The sequence below is a fragment of the Lichenostomus cassidix genome, chromosome 23 (assembly GCF_008360975.1).
Source record: "Lichenostomus cassidix isolate B80296 chromosome 23, HeHo_3.0, whole genome shotgun sequence".
NCBI classification, from domain to species: domain Eukaryota; kingdom Metazoa; phylum Chordata; class Aves; order Passeriformes; family Meliphagidae; genus Lichenostomus; species Lichenostomus cassidix.
In genome coordinates, this window is record NC_139503.1 from 6,812,221 (window position 1) to 6,834,107 (window position 21,887).

At 44.2% G+C, this 21,887-nt stretch overlaps 1 protein-coding gene across 4 annotated transcripts in view; it reads right to left on the bottom strand.

The window, feature by feature from the left end:
• RLF (RLF zinc finger) overlaps positions 1-21,887 on the bottom strand; it is a 58,437-nt gene that overhangs the window by 12,837 nt on the left and 23,713 nt on the right. For 3 of the 4 annotated variants that reach the window (XM_085081389.1, XM_085081390.1, XM_085081391.1), the window contains 2 exons: positions 6,383-6,585; positions 2,796-2,932 (listed from right to left, as the gene is read on the bottom strand). In XM_085081389.1, coding sequence (XP_084937515.1) covers positions 2,796-2,932; positions 6,383-6,585 — 340 coding nt within the window. Of the gene's footprint in view, positions 1-2,795; positions 2,933-6,382; positions 6,586-7,479; positions 8,005-21,887 lie in introns of those variants that run through there. The other variant, XM_085081392.1, reaches the window with a different exon arrangement.

The window sequence follows — 21,887 nt, forward strand, 5'->3', positions numbered from 1 at the left end:
GCTGGCTGATCTGACAAAAGCAATCCTCCAAATGAAAAGTTTTATTTCATATCAGCCGCTTGAATTCATCTACTTTGTGGCTAAATAATTGCTCGAGCCACATCTGTCCCCAGGAACACAGGTGGAGGTCAGTGAAAAGGCCACTCCACTGAACAACAATGCACCAACAGCAAGGCATCCTGACTTTCAAGCAACTGTACTTTTTAAATAGACAGATACAGTCTCCAAGTGAGAAAGCAGTCAGATAGTCAAGAAGTATTACACCAGTTTCATGATACAGAAGTCCATCAGAAGGTGAACTTCTTCCATCTGTGCTCCATCATCCTGGAAGTTTTGCTCTTCAGTGGGTCCACAAATATAGGCTGTGTCCAATGCTGTTGTACAAGGACTGCTGGGTACAGTGTTCATCCATACAATGTCAGCATTACAATTAGACAGAAGACTTCATCCTCCCATCTTGTCCCCAGGGAAGATAGCTGGAACTTGAAAAGTCTATCAGGACAGCAGCAGAGGGGGCAACTGTGCTATGCATGGACAGGGCAGCACAGTTTGACCCAGCACCCTTCCTCAGAATGAGTAACAACAACCTAGACATAGTGACGCGACAGAAACCTGCCAACCTTCTGTAAGTAAGGACGTATTTATGTTGCTGGACTGTGCTACCATTTATATCTTCAAGCCTTCACTGTCCGTCACCTAGGCTAGCCAAGTTTAAAGCTGACGTGCAAGTGGCGTGCTACAGTTGGACGATGTTTTGTGTAGCATTAGCCTCTGGTAGGCCTTACCTGGGAGTCAGACTGACATGGAGACGAGAAATCTACAGTTCTGAGTGAGAGCTACAGGACCCGAAAATTGCATTCCAATGCTAAAGAATTTCAGTTCAGACTTCATACCACATACACAAAAAAAAATCTACCCAGTTTGCTGTCACAAGAAAGAAATGTTATTCTATAACAAGAAATGCTACATCCTAAAGCCTGTTCTCCAGTCCCAACAGTCTGACAACACGAAGTCCAACCCTCTTCATTTGCACACTAGGGATACAGCTCTTAGAAATGAACATGTCTTCTTGGACAAAAGCAAGTAATGTAACTTACCCTAGAAGAATGTCATTTGTTGTTTGTTTCCCTCTTTGAAATGAGAACATGGGGGTGACTCTAGCCCTGTACCTCTCTGGACATAATTCTACTCTAATCTCTAATAACAAAATTCTGCAGTGAAAAACATCCTCTAGAAATTCAAGTGTGGTGAACTCTCCCCTCCTGAGTCTTCCAAAAGGTTCATTTCTCTCTACAAAGTATACTTTGCTCAAAAAGACATTTCTGGCTTTTATGTACATATGACTGGACTAGGCTGAACCGTCAATCATCCTGCAAACACTGAAGCGCTGTAAAAACTTTTAATAATGGCTTTAAAACATGAAGTAAATGAGCAATGCCACAGCTAACCAAATCGAAATTACCAATATATTCTTGATATGTCTGGCCATGTAAACCTTTATCCAGATGAGGATTTAAATAGGAGAAAACTACATATTTAGCCATGCCTTGAAAGCCAGAACTACAAATCCATTTTCTGAAGGACAGAAACCAGCCCCTCTGCTTTGGCTCTACAAGTTTACCACTGCTGAAACAGAGATGCAGAAGGTTCTTTATTTCCAGCCTGTTAAGAGGGCAGAGTTTCACAGTCACAAGCAGGTCAAGATCTGGTACCGCAATTCCTGGATTTACAGAAATTATAAAAATATAAAAAGGCTCTTGGGGGGGAAGTGGGGAGAAGTTGCTATGGGGTGTTGCCTCCGCTCATTCCTAATACTGACATCTCTGTGGAAAGGGTGAAAAAATGCACCAGACTTTCATGGGGCCAAGTGTTCCCAAGGAAAGAACAGACTGAAAATAGTTTGTGGAATCACAAAGCTAGACTGTCGTGGCAGATGAGACCACCTCGGGAACTGCTGGGGAGCCGAGCTGTCCTGAGACAGCAGGAACTCGATGGTGGGAAGATTCTAAGGTTTAAAATACACCCCTTTGGGAATAGGATGGTCCCTTTCCTAGACTATGTAAATCCTCCTATGTTGATTGGCTGTAACCTGACCCCTGACTCCACCCCTCCCTTCTCCCCCATTGGCTGTTGTATTCCCCCTGCCTTCTCTCCCACCCGTGCCCTCAAATGATTGGTCTGTATCTCTATATCTAGGGAAACCTAGAGTTTCCCTTTCTCTTTCATTCCTGGAACCCTTCAGAATAAAGATCTGGAATATCTGGTTGATTGAGCAGTCTGGATTCTTTGTCTCTGGTAACGCATGAGCTATCCAGCTCTCTGGGTGAGTGCGTGTTTGTGCCTTCCACCAGTTCGGGTGTGAGAAGGGTCTTTCTGCACAGCACCAAAGAAGTGCTGGCTGGAGTGATCTCTCTAAAGCCATAGAGACACTTTCAGTGAACGCAGAGGCCTAGTCCACTCCACCACCTCCCTCTGCATTACTAGAAGTTCAGTATCAACTCTGAGAGCACTGACCCACCACCACTGACATATCAACTACCCCACAGAAGTACTAGTGTTCATGCCAATAGCGTGAGTGCTGTTTCACTTTTAAATTGTTTAAACATTACTTTTGTCTAACTGCTCTATTAGCATAGCAACTTGTGACAAAATAAGTAATTGTGTAGAAAGTGCTTCTGTCTGATGCACTTCTCATGTAAAGGATAAATCTACCTTCTCTACATATTTTTGTACTACACTAGCTCAATTCAAGCCAGTGAGGAACAGTTAGCAGAAGCAGCAATACTTATACTTACCAAGAGCAATATACATTTGCTGTTTGAAGCTGATGAGTAAGATAAGTTGTACAAAGAATAAACGCAGTGTTTTCTTGTCCCTCAGATTCCAGATTACATATGATGTCTAGTACCTCTTTGCAATCCACCTTTGCAATCTTGAAGAAAATTAAAAAGAAAAGGCACTTTATTCTCAGTATGTTTACAAAAGAAATGCACACTTACTGTATTAAAGTCTCACAAATGCACAAACAAAACACTACTTCTCCCATACCCAGAGATGCCAATGCCTTTCAGCTACAAAATGGTATGAGAAGTTCACCTGTTAGTTTTGATCCCTTCTCAGTATTAGTTTTTTTTGGGGACAACCTTCCATTTTGAGCAGCTTAGCTAAATACTTGCATGCAGGCAACCACCCATCTAAAACTTCCTATTCCGTCTCTTTGCACTTACAGGGATTCTTGTGGTACTGTTGAGAATTAGAACCCAGGTCCAAAAAGACCAAGAGCAGCAGAAAAGCTGGTCTCTTGTTCTCTTCATCACTAGGTGCTGATTCTGAACAACCACATTTCAAAAGCATGATGTTAGAAAGAAGTGTTTAGAGGAGTGTGCTAATTTTAGCTGGGGTAGAGTTAATTTTCTTCCTAGTGGCTGGTATGGGTCTGTTATTGGGACTTCTGCTGGACACAAGGTTGATAATATAGAGATGTTTTTGTTGTTACTGAGCAGCGCTTACACAGAGCCAAGGAAGCAGGGAGTGCACAGGAGGTTGGAAGGAGACACAACCAGGACAGGTGACTCCAACTGACTAAAGGGATATTTCAGATCACAACATCATGCTCATTATATACAACAGTGAGAGGAAGAAGGAGGAAGGGGGGGACCTCAAGAGAGATGGCATTTGTCTTCCCAAGTCTCCGTTATGCACGATTGTGTCTCGCTCTCCTGGAGGTGCCTCCCCATGGGAAGTAGCAAATTAATTCCTGGTTTTTCTTTGCTGGTGTTCATGGCTTTTACTCCACATATTACATTGCCTTTACTTCTACCTACAAGTTTCCTCACTTTTACCCTTCCACTTCTCTCCCTGGTATCACTGGTAGGGGAGTTGAATAAGCAGCTACAAGGGGCCTGGGTCTAGCTAGGGTTAAGCCATGACAAGGAGACAAATCCCAAGGAAGTTCTGGAAAGTCTACTTAAGGTAGTACACATCTGTGTATCAATCCAGGATGTTCGCTTGGATATAAGCCACAAACAGTAATTATGAAGTGCTTTTACTATTAACACAACACTAGGTTTTAACACATTTTTCCGCTGGATCTATTCTACTTCACAGAACAGACTGTGTTCCAGCAATATGTACTTTAAACAGCTGCTGGTATTATAAACGTTTCAAACTTCTTGTTCATCATGAAAAACAGTAACAGAGAACAAACAATAGGAAGTTAAACTAATTTTCACAGACATCTCATTCAGCAGGAAGAGCAGAAGCAGGGATATTAACCTAGTTTTCCATTCAGGCTTGACACGAGTTCATTGAGCAATGTCAACATTTTCTAGAGTCCACTGAGTTTTGGTGTACAACTTGAGACTCAGAATTGGCTTCTTGCAGCACACATTTCTAGAGCACTTCACAAACTGCAAGGGCTTGCAGATGTGTCAGTTTTGCATTTGATAAAGTAAAATACAGGTTTGGGGGGGAGAATGCACTGCTGCATGCCATCTCACCCTAACATTCCTTGCAAGCAGTACCTTTCTTAGGCTGTCATTGACCCTCAGTACCTACAGCTACACAGGCCTTGCAGCTTGGGTGGGAAGTCTATGTTTGACAGCTGGGCAACTCCAGCCTTCTCACAGTATTCTACCATCGCTCTCCACTCAGCTATTCCTATTTTTTATAGCTAACAATTTCAATCAGCATATTTTATACAGCAAAATTGGAAAACAAAGCTAAGTGACACAAACTTTTGTCTTTGATAATTTCCACAATTAAACACTGCCATCTCCTCAATAGTACAGCAAATATTCTTAAATAATGCAGAGGCTGCATGCAGCAGTTGATAAAAGTCTGATCTTCCAAGTCTTGGGTTTTAGAAACACAAATATTGTCAGTACATGTAAGTATGGGACATGTTTCCTTGAATTGATTCTGAAGCACACATGTAACAAGAAATAGAAGTATAGAGTCGCTTGGTCACAAGCGTCTTGTGCTGCTCTGTGGGAATGTAGAATGTGGAATTAAGGATTACTGTCAGGCTTCCAATGTTTGGCTTGAATTTATTTATTGAACCAATTAAAATGCTAATTAAAGCAGTTCTTCTACACAGTAATTAACTATTGGAAAAGCATGAAGCCCCAAATGTTCTGTGGTCTAAGACTGTTTTCTCTGCAAGACTAGTGCCAGCCACAGTGGGGTTTTTTTTAGTATTTAAGAAAAAACCTCCAAATACACAGCTGTACTGCTTTAAGACACCACTTTGATGTTTTATGGCATCATTTTCCCATAAAAGGTTCAATTAAGCAATTAACTTGATTAAATTCACCAATCTGTGTTCCAAATTTTATACTAGACTGTACAGAAAAGACTGCAAGAGAAGACTGTTCTGAGTATCAAGGTAGAACAGCTAGAGCTATACTTCACAACCCTCAAATTAAACTGAAAAGGGAACAGAATTTAATGTGATTTCTCTACCATTCCTCATTAGCAGCCAATCCAATCAGAGAACATGCTGTAAGCTACCCATCAATGCCAAAGCTTTCAATGCAGAGATCATGTCTGCAGTTAAATACATTCTCTGCTCCTACAGCACACTGAGGAGACTCTGGCTCAAAGTGCAGACTGAAGAGACACCTATCTCTATCACCTATCCAAATATTTATTTCTCAGAAGAAGTATTTTTAAAGAAATGGTTTTTAAAATAGTTTACATGTACAACAAGATCACTCTGCCACTCGTGCAGGAAATGCAGACATGAGAGCTGCTTTTTTTTTAGTATCTCCAGCTTCCCCCAGTTTCGCTGAGGCTTACTCAAAAAGTCCAAGTTTCACATTTAAAACTACACCAAATACATACAAGTGAGACTGATCCCATAACAGGTGTGTGACATCAAGAGTCAGTTGTGTTACAGCAGTTATGCATGAACACAAATTATTGCTATCATTGTTACTGTAACAGGAAGACTAACTACTAAAAATGAGTTCAGAGTTCAGGAAGAACAACTCTAAAGTGTGTTTTGTTTGGTTTGTGATTTTTTTTTCTTAAAGCTTTTCTCAGATCAGAATGACTAGATGAAAAATAATTGCTCTGGTACCAGTGTTTTGAGTCAGAAAAGACAGCTTTCCAATTATATTTTGCTTACTATTGGAACTGAAGTTATAATTATTAAGCTTTCAAACACATCTAACCTCTAATCAAGCCCACATACTTACATACTTATCCACAGCAGCAGTTCATACGAATGTTCTTTCCTACTGCAGTCTGCAACAGATCAGTCCTCTTTTGGAACTCTGCTGCAACAGTTTCACTTCTTCACTTCAGTTCTCAGTATTACAGAAATAAATTTTAAAATGCTTCATAAATACACATTAAAAAGAGACTATAGGTTACTAACCTCCTTAATGGAGTCTTCATTGGGCAGCATCGAACACACACACGTGATGTAGGCTTGGCGAAAAGATGAAACATTTGCAATTTCTGGAGAATCTGCACACAATTTTGACAAGAACGTGGCTTGGGGGATGCAGTTTGACTTCATCAAGTGTTTTATTCGCATCTGCAGAAAGGAAGGCCCTTCTCGTGTAATCAATTTATTAGCTAGGAGAAGAAAAAATCCTTTGAGAATAGACCAATTTACAGGTGACACTTAAATGAAACTGTCTCACCGCATTTACACTTCTTTACAAATTTGTGTATGGTCAGTGTTCTTAGGAAACTCTAGGCATGATTACAAGTAACAGCAATGGACTAACTTCTCCCAAACCCTGTAGGAAGAGAATGCTGGGCTACAGAAAACAGAATCACACACACAACCATGTGTGGGCCCCACCATGGCCCCCAAAAAGATAGCACCATTAAAATGTACGCCATGGCTTTAGCAACAGCTAAAGGATACTGATCACACAACACAGATACCAGTAGTTTAACTGAAGTTCAGAATCATCACCTTTTAACTGCAGACTTACATTCCAAAAATATTTCAAGCCAATCATTAAATGCTTTTCAACTGGAAAGTTTTCCACCCAAGCTGTTAAAACCCCATGCAATGCCAAAATATGTAAAATGAAGTTGAGGGTGAAACTAATTATCTTTGTGATATTTTTGAAGAAATGTGTTTAAGACATGCTATGCTTATGCTCTTGATCAGACAGATAAAACTAATAATTGAGACTTGAACTAATTCAATAGTAAAAATGTCACTTCAGATTATTTTTGTAAGTAGCTAGCAGAATTTACTTATTTGGATTAAATGCCTCACAGATTCAGTTTCATTCTCTTCCCAGGTGTTTATCATAGAAACAGAACTCAGTTGGAAGGGACCCGCAAGTCCTGCTTCTCAAAGGACTCAAACTGTATGACTAAGAGCATTGGCCAAATGCTTCCTGAACTCTGGCAGGTTTGGTGCTGTGACCACTTTTCTGGGGAGCCTGTTCCACTGTCCAACCACCCCTGGGGTGAAGAACCTTTCCCCAGTGTCTAATCTGCACTTACCCTGACACAGTTTCAATACATGTCCTCCTGTTCTGTTGCTGGTGGCCAGAGAGAGGAGATCAGTACCGCCTCCTCACAGCCTTCTTAAGAAAGGTACAGACTGTGATGGGATCACCCTTCAGCATTCTCTTCTCTAGGATCAACAGGCCAAGTGACCTCAGCTGCTCCTCATAAGGAGGTGCTTCGAGGCCTCTCCCCACTGTGGTCACAATCTAGTAGTCTGATGTCCTTCCTGTATTGAAGCACCCAAAACTGCTCAAGCCAGAACAGGACTCAAGACGAAGCCGCCTCAGCACAGAAAAGAGTTGGACAGTCACCTCCCCCTCAGCTGGCTGGTAATGCTGTGCCTGATCCACCCCAGGACACAGCTGGCCCCTCTGGCTGCCAGGGCACACTGCTTACTCATATTCAAGTAGCCATCAACCCAAATCCTCCAGATCTCTTTCCACAGAGCTGCTCTCTACCTCCTAGCTTATCCATATAACCAGGATTATTGTGTCCAGGTGGAGAACTCATTATGTACTCTTGTTAAATTTCATATTCATAAATTTCCTATTCATAAATTTCATGCCCAGCTCTCTGGTCTATCCAGATCTCCCTATAAAGGCCTCTGCTCTCAAAGGAGATCACAGATCCTCCTAACATAGTATCATCAGTGAATTTATTTCATGTACATTCAACTTCTGCACCAAGATAATTAATAGAGACATTAAAGAAACCCCATGAGTGACCAGGTCACTAGCCTGACATAACCTCATTTACTATAACCCTTTACACCTGACCTATCAGTTCACTTCTCACCAAACATACAATGGACTTAGCAAGCTGTGTGCTGGACATTTAATCCAGGGATACTGTGCGAGACAGCATCAAAATCTTCGGTAAAGTATATGTACTTTGCCTTGGCTGATGAAATCATATGCTTCAAAATAGCTGTGGTGGTATTTCCTGCTTAACATAAACATTACAGAAAGCCTCGATACAACTCTCCAGATCTGTACATCATTCAAAAGACTCTTGTGAATTAAGAGAGACGATTCAACACGTTCTTATACTACATGTAGTAATGCAGATGAACCAAGAAACAAACTGGCTGATGAACTGTAGAAGTCATGGAAATGCCTGAGACATTCTGATAAAACACATATTAGAATGGTGTTCTGTAACAACTGTATTCAACCAGTTACCTCTGGTGCCTGCAAGAGACTCTGCATTAGTCAAAAAAGAATGCTTGCTTTAGACTAACAACTTAGTGAAAATATTTCTATTCAATGGCTCTTCCACTGCTAGCATTTCATTATTACTATGCAAGATGGGTGGTTAAGCAACCAATGGTATATAAATTTCTGAAAGAGAGTACTGTACGTAACACAGAAAAAGAAAGCTTTCATATATTCTGCACTTAAATTATTGCCCAAACAGAAAAAGAGCATGTTCTAACAGACACTACACTAGCTGGCAGAAAACTCACAATGTGCACCTGAACAGAAAACTCCTTTTAGGTGCCAGGTACATACCACATGCCTGTAGTGAAACTCACTAGTATTCTGCAGGAGTCAGCTTAGTGGTCCATTAGAGAATCATTTTAAGATGTAAGTCTGTGGTAATGGTTTCTGTTTTACACAGGAAAAACCCCTGAGCATTAAACTCTTGACCCAGATGATACTTCATATTAAAGCAACTTCAATGGATAAAGCAGTAACTGCCTGACAGAGAGGGAACGTGCAGTAAGACTTCCAGTTCCTAGGGAACAAGCCTTGTCTCTTCCTTAAAATCTGCATCTGTGTGACACTGTGCTTGAATACTCATCAAGGAAAGCTAACAGTGCTTCAGTATGGATATTTGATGTAAGAGACTGCTACCACAACATGATTACCAGGAGACCACTGTTGAGGGAAAACTCCCAGAAAGCTGGCTTACCCAGTATCAGATTAGTCACCTCTCCAAGTGGAAATTGCTATTCATGGGCTTAGTGGGAATGGGATTTAGTGCCCACATGCAATTCAAAGCAATTCTCAAAGCCCCTCTTTCTACACGTCTTGGCTCACAGAATACTTTTTTTCTTCAGGTCCATAACAGGAATAAAAGAAATACTAGAAAAAAAATTCCATTATTATTTATATATAATTATTATATAATTAAGAGGAATTATTTAGATTCCTCTTGTTTACACAGCTAGACATGCACTTGGCAACTGCTTAAATGAAATTTTACTGACACGTCAGAGCCAGCTAGTCAAGACATGGGAAGTATTTTAAGAGTACCTGCAGTCAGCCAGACAAATTAACCACTTTCAGGTTAACAATTACACTTTTATCTTCCAGCACAAACAAGAGGAACTTTGATGAAGCTGGACTCTCTGTCGGTATGCTCAAGAGGGTCTCAACTTGCAGCAGTTGTCAAGTAAGCACATCCTCCCAAAGGGCGGCAGGTCTGCGCCCTCGGGCCAATTCTTACACACCTAAGAGAGTGTGTAGTGAACTCTGCAAAGGACGAAAATGACAAACTGAGCTCCTCTGTCATGCAGATAATAAGTGATGATAGGAGCAAAATTTGGAAATGAGTCGATAGTAAGACATCTACCTAAGCACTTAGCTTTACTCTGAAATGGGAAGTTTCCCTCTTGAAAAGGGAACAAAACCTGAGGAATAGACAGCAAAATGAGAAGAGTTGTTTTCCCTCAGAGAACCTAATTTTGTACTCAATCCTAAATCTGTTACATTTCCATACATGCCATAAACAGACTTTCGTGTTCCTTTTCTTCCTAGATCTCCTGCTGTTGTGTGTTCTGTCACAGTGTTCCATCAAACACCTGAAGATTAAAACAGCTTACTATAAAAATCAGTGCAGATACCCTGTAAAACTTCCCTCTCCCAAGCGCTTTAGCCAAAAGGGCAGTGCAGTTTCAAACGCTACGCGTATCTTAAGAGTTCTCTTAAGCCAGGACCAAAAAGTAAGGATAAGAGATTTCTCTCTCACCCAAAGCACTTGCAGTAAAAGATAATTAAAGTTACACCACAATATTGTGAACACAACCTTTATAAAGCATGGGTGGCACTAGAGCATGAAAAGACTCTGTGTTCACTATAATAAATATTCAAGAGAAGCAGCATCTTGGGTGAGCATTTCGGCTGAAAGTTTCTGTGGAACAGGACAACAGGATAATGTGCTGAAGTGCAGTAACATATGTTAAGTATGTTCAACTGACATTGAAGTCTGCGTATTATACAACAGCAGTGTGTTGGATGGTTATCCCAGCTTTCCTACAAACCAACTCTCATCAAGACAGATATACCAAGTTGTCCGCATTCAGCAACAAGCTCACTCAAACCTCCTTAGCTGGAGCGAGGGGCGGGAGAAAACTTGGAATCAGAGTATTAAAGCTAGCTGCCTGAGGCACAGAACTATGTGGGATGTCACAGCTGCTGAACACCATCAATTACGGTCACATCGGGATGCTGGTATCATTTAGTCATCTAAAAGGCCTAAGTTGAAACAAGTTTTTTTTATGGCCCTCTCCTCAAGCAAATATTAATGCCACAAACAACAATCCTCAGCCAGCAGACAGTAAAAATCAGGAACCACCAGCCTAGCACATGGCAGTGCAATTTATTAACAGCCATAGAAGCAGCAGATAGAACCCAAGCTGCTACGAAACTTTTGCTGGAACAAATTTGGTAAATCATATTTGTATCTGATGTCAGTTCCTTTTCCAGGCCAGGAAGAAGAGCTCCAATGCATGCCACAGAATCACATGAATTAACTAGATTGGAAAAAACCTTTGAGATCATCAAGTCCAACCTATGACCTAACACTACCCCATCAATTAAGCCGCAGCACTAAGTACCACATCGAGTCTGTTTTTAAAAACCTCCAGGGATGGTGACTCTACCACCTCCCTGGGCAGACCATCCCAATGCCCAATCACTCTTTCTGTGAAGAATTATTTCCTAATGTCCAGCGTAAAATTCCCCTACTGCAGCTTAAGACTGTCCTCTTGGCCTGGCACTGGTTGCTTGGGAGAAGAGACCAACCCCCACCAGACTACAACCTCCTTTCAGGTAGCTGTAGAGAGCAATAAGGTCTCCCCATAGCCTCCTTTTCTCCAGGCTAAACAACCCCAGCTCCCTCAGCCGCTCCTCCTTCACCAGCCTTGTTGCCCTTCTCTGGACATGTTTGAGCATCACATCGTTCCTAAACTAAGGGGCCCAGAACTGGACACAGCACTCAATGTGTGGCCCAACCACTGCTGAGTACAGGGGAAGAATCACTTCCTTAGTCCTGCTGGTGACATTATTCCTGATACAGGCCAGGATGCCATTGGCCTTGGCCACACAGACCCACTGCTGGCTCATGTTCAGTCAGCTGTCGACCAGTACCCCCAGGTCCCTTTCAGCCTGGGCACTCACCAGCTACTCTGTCACCAGACTGTAGTGCTGCAGGAGTTGTTGTGGCCGAAGTGTAGGACTCGGTACTTAGACTTGTTAAATCTCATATTGCTGGATTCATTTTATCAATCCAGCCTGTCCAGGTTCCTCTGCAGAGCCTTCCTACCCTCCAACAGATCAACACTCTGTCGACTCTGTTGAAGGTTGGGGGGCATTGGAATTTTTTCTCCATCCCAGCTACTAAGCAACAAATAGCTGGGTGATTAGAGTCATCAACTCTTTTGTAAGAGACAAAAGGGTGTGCTGGGCAGGGCAGGGGAAGGAAGGAGCCCTCTGTTGGAATTGGCTCACTCTGGTCATCGGACACTGGCGGGGAGAGGCTGCTCTTTGCTTCTGGCTGCGACTGCAGGAAAATCCAACTGTGCCTGTCTTCAGCTCCTGGCTGGGTGAGCTTTGATTCAACCTCTCTTCCACTGGGAAGTGCACGTTTTCCCACCCGAGTTTCTCGCAGCAGCTGCCGGGGAGTCCTCGCTTTTGCCGCACAAGACCGCGGTGTCTGCTGTGACTGCAGAAATCCTTGCTACCTCGCTGGCTAGCCAGGGAGAGCCAGCCCCTGCCCCTGCCACCCTGCTTGCTGCTCCAAGCTGCCTGCCTGCCTGCTTTCTCAGTTCTCCACCATTACCAGCCACGTGAGGCTGACCTGACCCTGCGCCACAGCGCCACCTGCAGCTGCTCGGGAGTCATCACACCTGCCCTGCCCAGCTGGGAGCTCAACAGCACCCTGCTGTTTGCGACTGTGATTACACATGGGAAAGTCATCTGCTATTGGTTTCTGGTTCTATTTGCGGTTGTTATTATTGTTAGTGCGTGTTTATAGATACTAGTAAAGAACTGTTATTCCTTTTCCCATACCCTTGCCTGAAAGCCCTTAATTTCAGAATTAAAATAATTCAGAGGGAGGGGAAATCACATTCTCTGTCCTAAGGAAGGGTTCAACCTCTCTTAGCAGACACCCGTCTTTCAAACCAAGACAGACTCACACGTAGTTTGGCGCCATCTGGAAATTTGCTGGTGGTGGACTCAATCCCCTCATCCAGATCATCAACGTTGATATTAAACAGGACTGGGCCCAACACTGATCCCTGGGGGACACTGCTAGTGACTGACCAGCAACTGGATGCATTACCATTCACCACCACTCTCTGGGCCCAGCTGTCCAGTTCCTAACCCAGAGAAGAGTGCACCTGCCCAAGCTGTGGGCTGACAGCTTTTTCAGGAGTATGCTATGGGAGACAGCGTCAAACGCTTTGCTGAAGTCCAGGTAGGCAACATCCACAGCCTTCCCCGCATCCACCAGGCAGGTCACCTGGTCATAAAAGGAGATCAGGTTGGTCAGGCAGGACCTGCCACTCCTAAATCCATGCTGGCTGGGTCTGATCCCCTGGCTGTCCTGTAAGTGCCATGTGATCACACTCAGAATGATCTGTTCCATAATCTGAATGATCTGTTCCATGATCTGTTCCAGGCACCGAGGTCAGGCTGACAGGCCAGGAGTTTCCTGGATCCTCCTTCCAGCCCTTCTTGTGGATGGATATCACATTGGCCAGCTTACAGTTATCTGGGACCTCCCCAGTGAGCCAGGACTGATGATAAATGATGGAGAGCAGCTTGGTGAGCTCTTCTGACAGCTCCCTCATCACCCTAGGATGGATCCCATCTGGTCCCATAGACTTGTGAGCATCTAAGTGGGCTCAGCATGTCTCTAACTGCTTTCTCCTGGATTATGGGGGGGGGGGGAGGGAACCTAATCTGATCCCCATCCCCATCTACTAGTTCAGGAGGCCAGTTGTCCTGAGGGTGACCTGTCTTTCTGTTGAAAACGGAGGCAAAGAAGGGGTTAAGTCCCTTAGCATTTTCCTCATCTTTAGCTACTATATTCCCCTCCACATCCAATAAAGAATGGAGGTTGTCTTTGCCCCTCCTTTTGCCATTAATGTATTTATAAAAAATATATTATCCTTCACAGAAGTGCCCAGAATAAATTCTAAATGGGCTTTTGCCTCTGTGATTTTCTTCCTACATGACCTAGCAACATCCTTACACATTTCCTGAGTTACCTGCCCCGCTTTTCAAAGATTATACACCCTCTTTTCCCCCGTAGTTCCTCCAAAAGCTCCTTGCCCATCGATGCCAGTGTCTTGGTTTGAAAGACAGGTGTCTGCTGAGAGAGGTGGAACCCTCCCTTAGAATAGGGAATGGGACGCCCCCTTCCCTCCAAATTATCTTAACTTTGGAATCAAGGGCTTTCAGGCAAAGATATGGGGAAAGGAATAACAGTTTTTTACTAGTATCTATAACAGAGTAAACAAGCAATAACAAGAATAGCAACAACAAACAAAAACCAGAAACCCGGTGACAGATGTCCCTGGGCTACCAAGCACTTTTCCCGTTTGGTGTAATCACAGTGTCAAGGTTTGACCCTGACTAAATGCCAGGCACTTTGACTCTCTCTTGCAACAGAAAAAAAACCACTATAACAATACACACCAATCTCATGAGTCAAATGAGATAAGACACTGATATGTAGGAGGACGCACAGAAAAAGAAAAAGGGCAAACAGGTTCCATCTTTCAGTTGCAGAAAGTGATTTAATTACTTAACAGAGTTGGAGGATAAATGCAAGGCAAAAATAAACTTTTCATACAGTTTTTTTCACTCCCCCCTCCCTCTTATGAACCTATAGTATTCACCCCTTTCCTCCTTTATAATCAACAAGCTGGGTAGGGAGGTAGGGTGTGGGGTCTTTTCTCAGTCCACAGAGCAGACTCATAAATCTATTAATCACCACAATTCTTCTACTACAAATACTCTTTATCTCTACTTTTATTTCTCTCTCTCTCTCCAGACAGTTTTCTGCTCTCACCCCCACCCTCTTAAGAAGCAGTCTCTGCACTCACCCCCCTTCCCTCTTTCCAAACCAGCAACACAGACAGGGGGCAGGGTGAGAGGGGTTCTCTACTCAGCCACGGGGTCCCTCCCACGAGAGACAGTCCTCTGGGAACTTCTTTGGCATGGGTCCAATCTCACAAGCAACATCCTGCCCGAATTCTGCTGCTTTGTGAGTCCTCTTGTCCATAAAGTGCAGACTCTCCCGAGCCAAGGCCATGCTGCTTTCATCCCAGGAGCAAGGCCCTTCCTTCCTTCGCAAGGCCTCTGTTTTAACTCTTTCGAGACTCCAAACTAGATCACAGCTCTCTCCAGGCATCCATCTGCTCCTCTGGCATGAGCTGTGGGTGGATTTCAGCATCCTTGTGGACTCCATGGGCTGCAGGAGAAACCTCCTGCTCCCCCCATAGCTTTCACCATAGTTAGCAGAGCGTTTTCAGCTCTGGCACCTGGAGCACCTCCTCCCCCACCTTCTTCACTGACCTTGACGTCTCCATGCTGTTCTCCCTCACATATTTTCACCTCCACCTCCTCCTCCTCCAACTACAAAGAAGTGAAAGAAGTGCATGCCTGCTTTGTTTTGATTTCTTCTTAAATATGTTTTCACAGAGGCGTAACCAGCACCTCCAATTGGCCCAAACTTGGCTGGTAGCATGTCCATCAGCTTCAGAGCCATCAGAGATTGGCTCTGCTGGACTTGATGAAAAAACTTCCAGAACTTGCACTCAGGACACACAGGAGCCATCTTTGTGCCACTCCCCACCCCTCGGACACCTCCTCAGGCCTACCACAACAGCTTCTGAGGGGTCCAAATTTCTCCTAGATGTTAAAAATACTTTACTGATGTTTTGGGCCAATCAAAACCACCACACAGTCGTAAGCAGCAGGGGCGCTGTTGAGCTCCCAGCCAGGCAGGGCAGGTGCGATGACTCCCGAGCAGCTGCAGGTGGCGCTGTGGTGCAGGGTCAGGTCTGTCTCACATGGTTGGTAATGGCGGCCGGGCTGGGCAGCAGGCAGTGTGCAGCAGAGAGCTCAGAGCAGCGAGTGGCAGGGGCTGGCTCACCTGGGCTAACCAGCAAGGTGGCAGAAACTCCAGTTATGGCAGACGCCACGGTGCGTTCCGGCAAACAGGGCAGGCGGCAGCAACAGCCAGACTCCTCCACAGTTGCAAAAGCACAGCCAGGAAGGCATGCACTCCGGGCAGGGGGAAAAGGGGTTGGGTTCTGCGCCTTTTCCCAAGCAAGGGCTCACCCAGCCAGGAGGAGAAAGCAGAGCACAGTTGGATGTCCCACGGTTGCAGCCAGAAGCAAAAGTAGCTGCTTTCCTCCTGACGTCTCACGAGTGAGTGCCGGTCCTAACAGCCAGAGTGCCTCCTCTCTTCACCACACACAGCTACAGCCTTTGTCTCTTACAAAAGAATTAATGGCTCTGAGCACCTAGTAATTGGTTTCCTAGTAACACGGATGGAGAAAATTCCAACGTTCCCCCAACCTTCAACAGCCAGTCATCTTCCCCATTAGCTTATCTTTCAGCGCACAGGGACAGAGTCTGCTCCTGCACCTTCAAGATTTCTTTTTTGCAGTATTGTCCATCCTTCCTGGACTCCTTTGTTTTTAAGGGCTGTTTCCCAAGGTACTCTGAATCATTCTCTTGAACAGGCTGAAGTCCACCCTCCAGAAGTCCAGACTGGAAGTTTTGTTAATGCTCCTCCTTGTTTCACCAAATATTGGGAACTCTTTTTATTTCATGGTCACTGTACCCCAGACGGTCTCCAACCACCACATCTCCCACCAGGCCTTCTCTGTAAACAGCAGGTCTAATGGACCCACCCCCATCCCTGCCAGGCTTGCTCACTAGCTCTGATAAGAAGCTATCCTCCATACACTCTAAGAACCTCCTAGACTGCCTCTTCTCTGCTATTTTGAGTTCCCAGCAGCTATCTGGCAGGTTAAAGTCCCATATAAGAACAAGGGCTGGTGATCTTGAAACATCCTCCAGCTGCTTATAGAATAATGCATCCATCTCTTCATTCTGGCTGGGTGGTCTGTAACAGATTCCCACCAGGATGTTGGCCTTGTTGGCCTTCCCCCTGATTCCTACCCATAGACACTCAACCTTATTTTTACTAATCTCAAGTTCAACGGCATCAAGAGCCTCCCTAATATACAGAGCCACCTCTCTACCTCTTCCACCTCACCTGTCTCTTCTTAAGAGCTTGTAGCCATCCCCCTTGCAGCACTCCAGTCATGCAAGTCATCCCACCACATTTCCATGGATGTGAAATTTCCATTATAGCTTTCCTTCTATACCATGGCCTCCAGCTCCTCTTGTTTGTTACCCATTCTGTGTGCACTTCATTGTACATGCACTTCAGCTGTGCTGCTGATTTCAACCCTGACTCTGGTTTACAACCCTCGGGCTCATCTCTGGAGAGCCTGGTTTCATCCTCTTCCCCCTTCAATCCTACTTTAAAGCCCTCTCAATCAGCCCTGCCAACTCATGGACTAGAATACTTTTGCCTTTCTTAGATGGAGCCCATCTGATTCTAGCAGGCCAGGTGCCGTAAAAGTTACCCCATGATCAAAAAACCCCAAATTCTGCTGATGGCACCAGCCTTTAAGTCATTCACTGATAACATGGGTTCTCCTGTTCCTTTCATCATTCCTCTCTGCTACTAAAGGAACTGAGCAGAACATCACCTGTGTTCCTGCCCCATCAACCAATCAAACCAGAGCCTTGAAGTCCTTTTTAATTACCCGGGTGCCCTTTTCTGTCAACCTCAACACTGCTCGCCTGGACAATCAGCAGTGAGTGGTTAAAGGTATCCTGTTGCCTTTGCTTGGATCCAATGAAAGACACACCAGTGAGGACAATTCTTCTGAGCATCTATTCAGATCTAGCTAAACAGACAAATACATACTAAATAATGAGCCCCTAAGAAATCAATAGTTTCAGGTTGCCAAGTGATCTCAGAAATGGACACCTACACACCATGCAATTCAACATGGTCAGAGATGTGTCAAACAATGTTTGTCAATAAAAACTTCAAATTTAAAGCCTAAGCACTGAAGAAACTATTCTATCCTATCCCTGATGAAGTCAACAGGTAGTCTGACCTATATCAAGGCCATTCTGTGCTGGAACAAAGATGCATAGAAGCAATCAGTAATATAGCCGCTGTTAAAATGAGCCACATGGGTAAGATGCCAATTAATCTATAATGGAGTCCACACATATAAGGGCATCAATCCTACTGGAATTCACTCCAGTCCTACAGAACAGTTCTTGGCCTGCTACATGTAAAGCAAGTTCACAAAGCCAGCTAAACCTTAACCTCACTGGCACACAACTCTTCAAGTAAAGAATTTTTCAACAGATTAAGGCTGTCAAGAGTATGGGCCAGTTTTGAAATGGAAGTGCTTTTAAGCAGAAATACATTAAGAGCAGTAACTGTCCAACTGGATGGCCTATCAACACTATGAAAAACTCCAGGGTAGGATGTTAGTATGGAATGCAATTCTTTTCAAGATATGCTGGAGATGGGATTAAATGATGTTTGGAGTTGTCTTGGTTTCGGCCAAGCATGAGCCAGGAGGGCAGAGCCTGGAGCCATGTGGGTCTAGGCTGTTATTCTATTACTCCCACTTCATCACTGGAGAGCTGAAGTAAGAGATTCTCACTTCTGGGAAGAAGGAGGCATGGCTTTGGGTAGAAGAAAAAGGAAATGTACAGAGGAAACACCAACACTTTTGCTCCCTTCTTCCAGGGGAGCAAGCGGTGAGTGGAATGGTGGGGTGGCTCCAGTCCTACTCCACCAGTGGCTCCAGGTTTGTCTGTCATTGTTTTTCATTGCCTCAGTGTCTTAGGTTATGTGGAAGGTGTAACCAAAAATACGTATTCTATTACCATCTGCAGAAGCTGTTAAGAACTGCTGGGGCAGTGCTCTTTCTCTTCAGCCCTGATAACACCATTTGGGGATATCTCCGCTAATGGGCCATCAAGGTCTCCGGGAGTGACTCATAAGATTACATCATTCCATTGTAAAATGCTCTGCCCAGAGGGGAGGAACTGAACATTCCAACCTGCATATAAACTAAGACTCTGGAACAGCAGGGGCACTAGATTCCCAGAGGAGAAGAACTCAAGAGTCACCACTGGACCTCCAGAGAGGACGAGACTTTTCTTCTGCAGGATCGCCGCTCCAGCAAGACCACATCCATCACTCCAACGGGACTGCAGTTATCATTTAACTGGACTGCTACCACCACCCTGACAAACAGGGTGGAAGGTTTGTGTTGGTTTTCCTTGGCCCAGTTTTTGCTAGTGGGTGGGGTGGCCACAAAGATGGTTCCTGTGCGTTCTGTGTGAAGGTTCTGGAAGTGGGTGGGGTGGCCACAAAGATGGTTCCTGTGCGTTCTGTGTGAAGGTTCTGGAAGTGGGTGGGGTGGCCACAAAGATGGTTCCTGTGCGTTCTGTGTGAAGGTTCTGGAAGTGGGTGGGGTGGCCACAAAGATGGTTCCTGTGCGTTCTGTGTGAAGGTTCTGGAAGTGGGTGGGGTGGCCACAAAGATGGTTCCTGTGCGTTCTGTGTGAAGGTTCTGGAAGTGGGTGGGGTGGCCACAAAGATGGTTCCTGTGTGTTCTGTGTGAAGGTTCTGGAAGTTTTCACCAAGTCCAGCCGAGCCAATTGTAGCAGAGAGAAACATCAGCCAATCTGAATCTGAAGATGACAGACATGCCACTAGCCAAGGCTGAGCAAATTAGAGATGCTAGTTATGCCTCTGTGATAACATATTTAAGAAGAAATCAAAACAATGTGAGCACGCACTTCTTAGCCAGAGAAAGAAGAGGAAGTGAGACTATGTGAGAAAAAACAACATGGAAACACCAAGGTCAGTGGAGAAACTGGGGAAAGAGGTACTCCTGGAGCTGGAGTAGACAGTCCTCTGCCAGCCGTAGTGAAGACCATAGTGAAGCAGGTTGTCCCCCTGCAGTCCATTAGGGGATGCAGAAATCCACTCACAGCCCATGGGGAGGTGCCCACACCAGAGCGGGTGGATGCCTATAAGAGAATTAATCCAGTAAGAGTCCCAGTGGAGAGAGAGGCCTTCTTCCCAAGATGGAACAGCCTGGCCTTGGAGGTCTGCAGCCTGTTGACGAAGGGCCCATGTCACAGCAGTTTTAGGAGGACTGTCTGCCCACGGTAGGAGGCTCATGTTGCAGCAGGTTTGGGCTGGCTCCTGCTATTGAGAATAGACCCACACTGAAGGAGTTTGCAGGGAGCTATCTCCCGTGGGAGGGACCCCATGGCAATGCAGAGGACTACTTCTCACCCTTAGCAGCAAAAGATCTTGGTGATGGACTGACCAAATCCCCATATCCTGTCTCCCTGTGCTCCTGGTGGGGAGGAGGGAGGGGGGTGAGCAGAGAAACAGTGTCTTTGAAGGCTTTATTCTACTTCTCATTTATTCTCCTCTGACTCTGTTAGCAATAAATCACTTTGCAACTTTTAAGTTTCAGCCTGTTTTGTCCTCAGTGCATCTTGTCCCGGCTCCTTATTTCAGCTCATGAACCCTCTGTATGTTAACTTTTTTCCTCTCCTCTGCCCAGCTGTGGCAGGGGAGAGTGGAGAAAACAGATATCCTAGGTGCCTGGCATCTGGCCAGAGTCAAACCATGACAAAGTTGTATTCTGACTTCGTCAGTTTAAACCATTGTTTCTATATTATTGCCTTGTTATAAATACTAGTAAAGAACTGTTACTCCTTTTCCCACATCTTTTGCCTGAAAGCCCCTTGATTTCAAAGTTCGGAGGTAAGGAGGGGGAGGTCATTCTCCATTCTAAGGGAGGTTCCCGCCTTCCTTGACGGACACCTGTCTTTCAAACCAAGGCTCGGGGAAGGAGTATGGGTGAGGATTGTTTCTTTTTTCATTATCCGGGGCTTGGGGAAAAGACGTGGGTGCTGACACTGCTTTTTTAATTCTCTTGAGAGCTCTAGGGTTCAGGCTGCAATACAGCTGGTGTGGTCATCAGTCTTGTTGAGTTTCTCAGAGAGCATTTTTGCATGTAATCACCTTCTTTTATAAACAGTTGGTTTTGGTATTGTTGCTGTCACTGTTCATTTTCTTATCTCATTGCTGTTTTCAAGTAAATTGTTCTTACCTCAACTCCAAATTGCTGACTTTGTCTCCCTATCACCAGAGGGGTCGGGGAAAAGGGAGCAGATGAGTGGGGCCTAATGTTTCCAGCTGGGTTTAAACCACAAACAGCAGTTCAAATGTTTCTGCCATACTATTAATACCTGACACAAAGGCTAGTGAAGACTGCAGTTTACCTTGGCTGCTCTTTTTTTTTTTTTTTAGCACAAGGAACAACATTCTCTCAATAACCATAACATGTTTCTATTTATTTACTAAAAATACTGACATAATGCAACTTAAAGAGAGGTTACCTAAAGCCAGAACAAAGGATTCTGCTATGGAAGAAAAAATACCCTTTTGTTCTCCTTTAATTTTAAAGACAATATTATAAACTCTTCTTCCCTACTATATTATTTTTAATTTTAGACTACCAGAGGTAAACTGCAGTCTAGTGTACTCTTAATGAAACAGATAAAATACCTGCAAAATACCTTAATGATACCACTAATGAGAAACAAATTCAGAGTAAATGAAGAATTTAATAGAAGACATTAGAAAGACTGTATTACATAAAGTGACACTAACACCTCCTATTCCTCACCCCTTAACAGTTTCTGATTCAAGATCTTATTTCCGTAGTCTAAACACAAAGCACCTCCCAGCCCAGAGCTAGTAACACTCCACACTGCCCTTCCACATGAATCTTTTATGCCTCTGAAAAGTGTGGATGGACCCAATTCCTCTCTGGGAAGCATTCAGGAAGACATTTAAAAGCACACCATTATGAGAAACAAACCACCTCAGGAAGAAAAATTTCTATATTCTTATGATGGAAAAAGAAATAATTCTTCTTAAAAATGGAGTTTCAAAATATTCAAACTGACTGATAGTACAACCCAAGCAGAGGTGCATTGGTTGCACAATTGGACACATTAT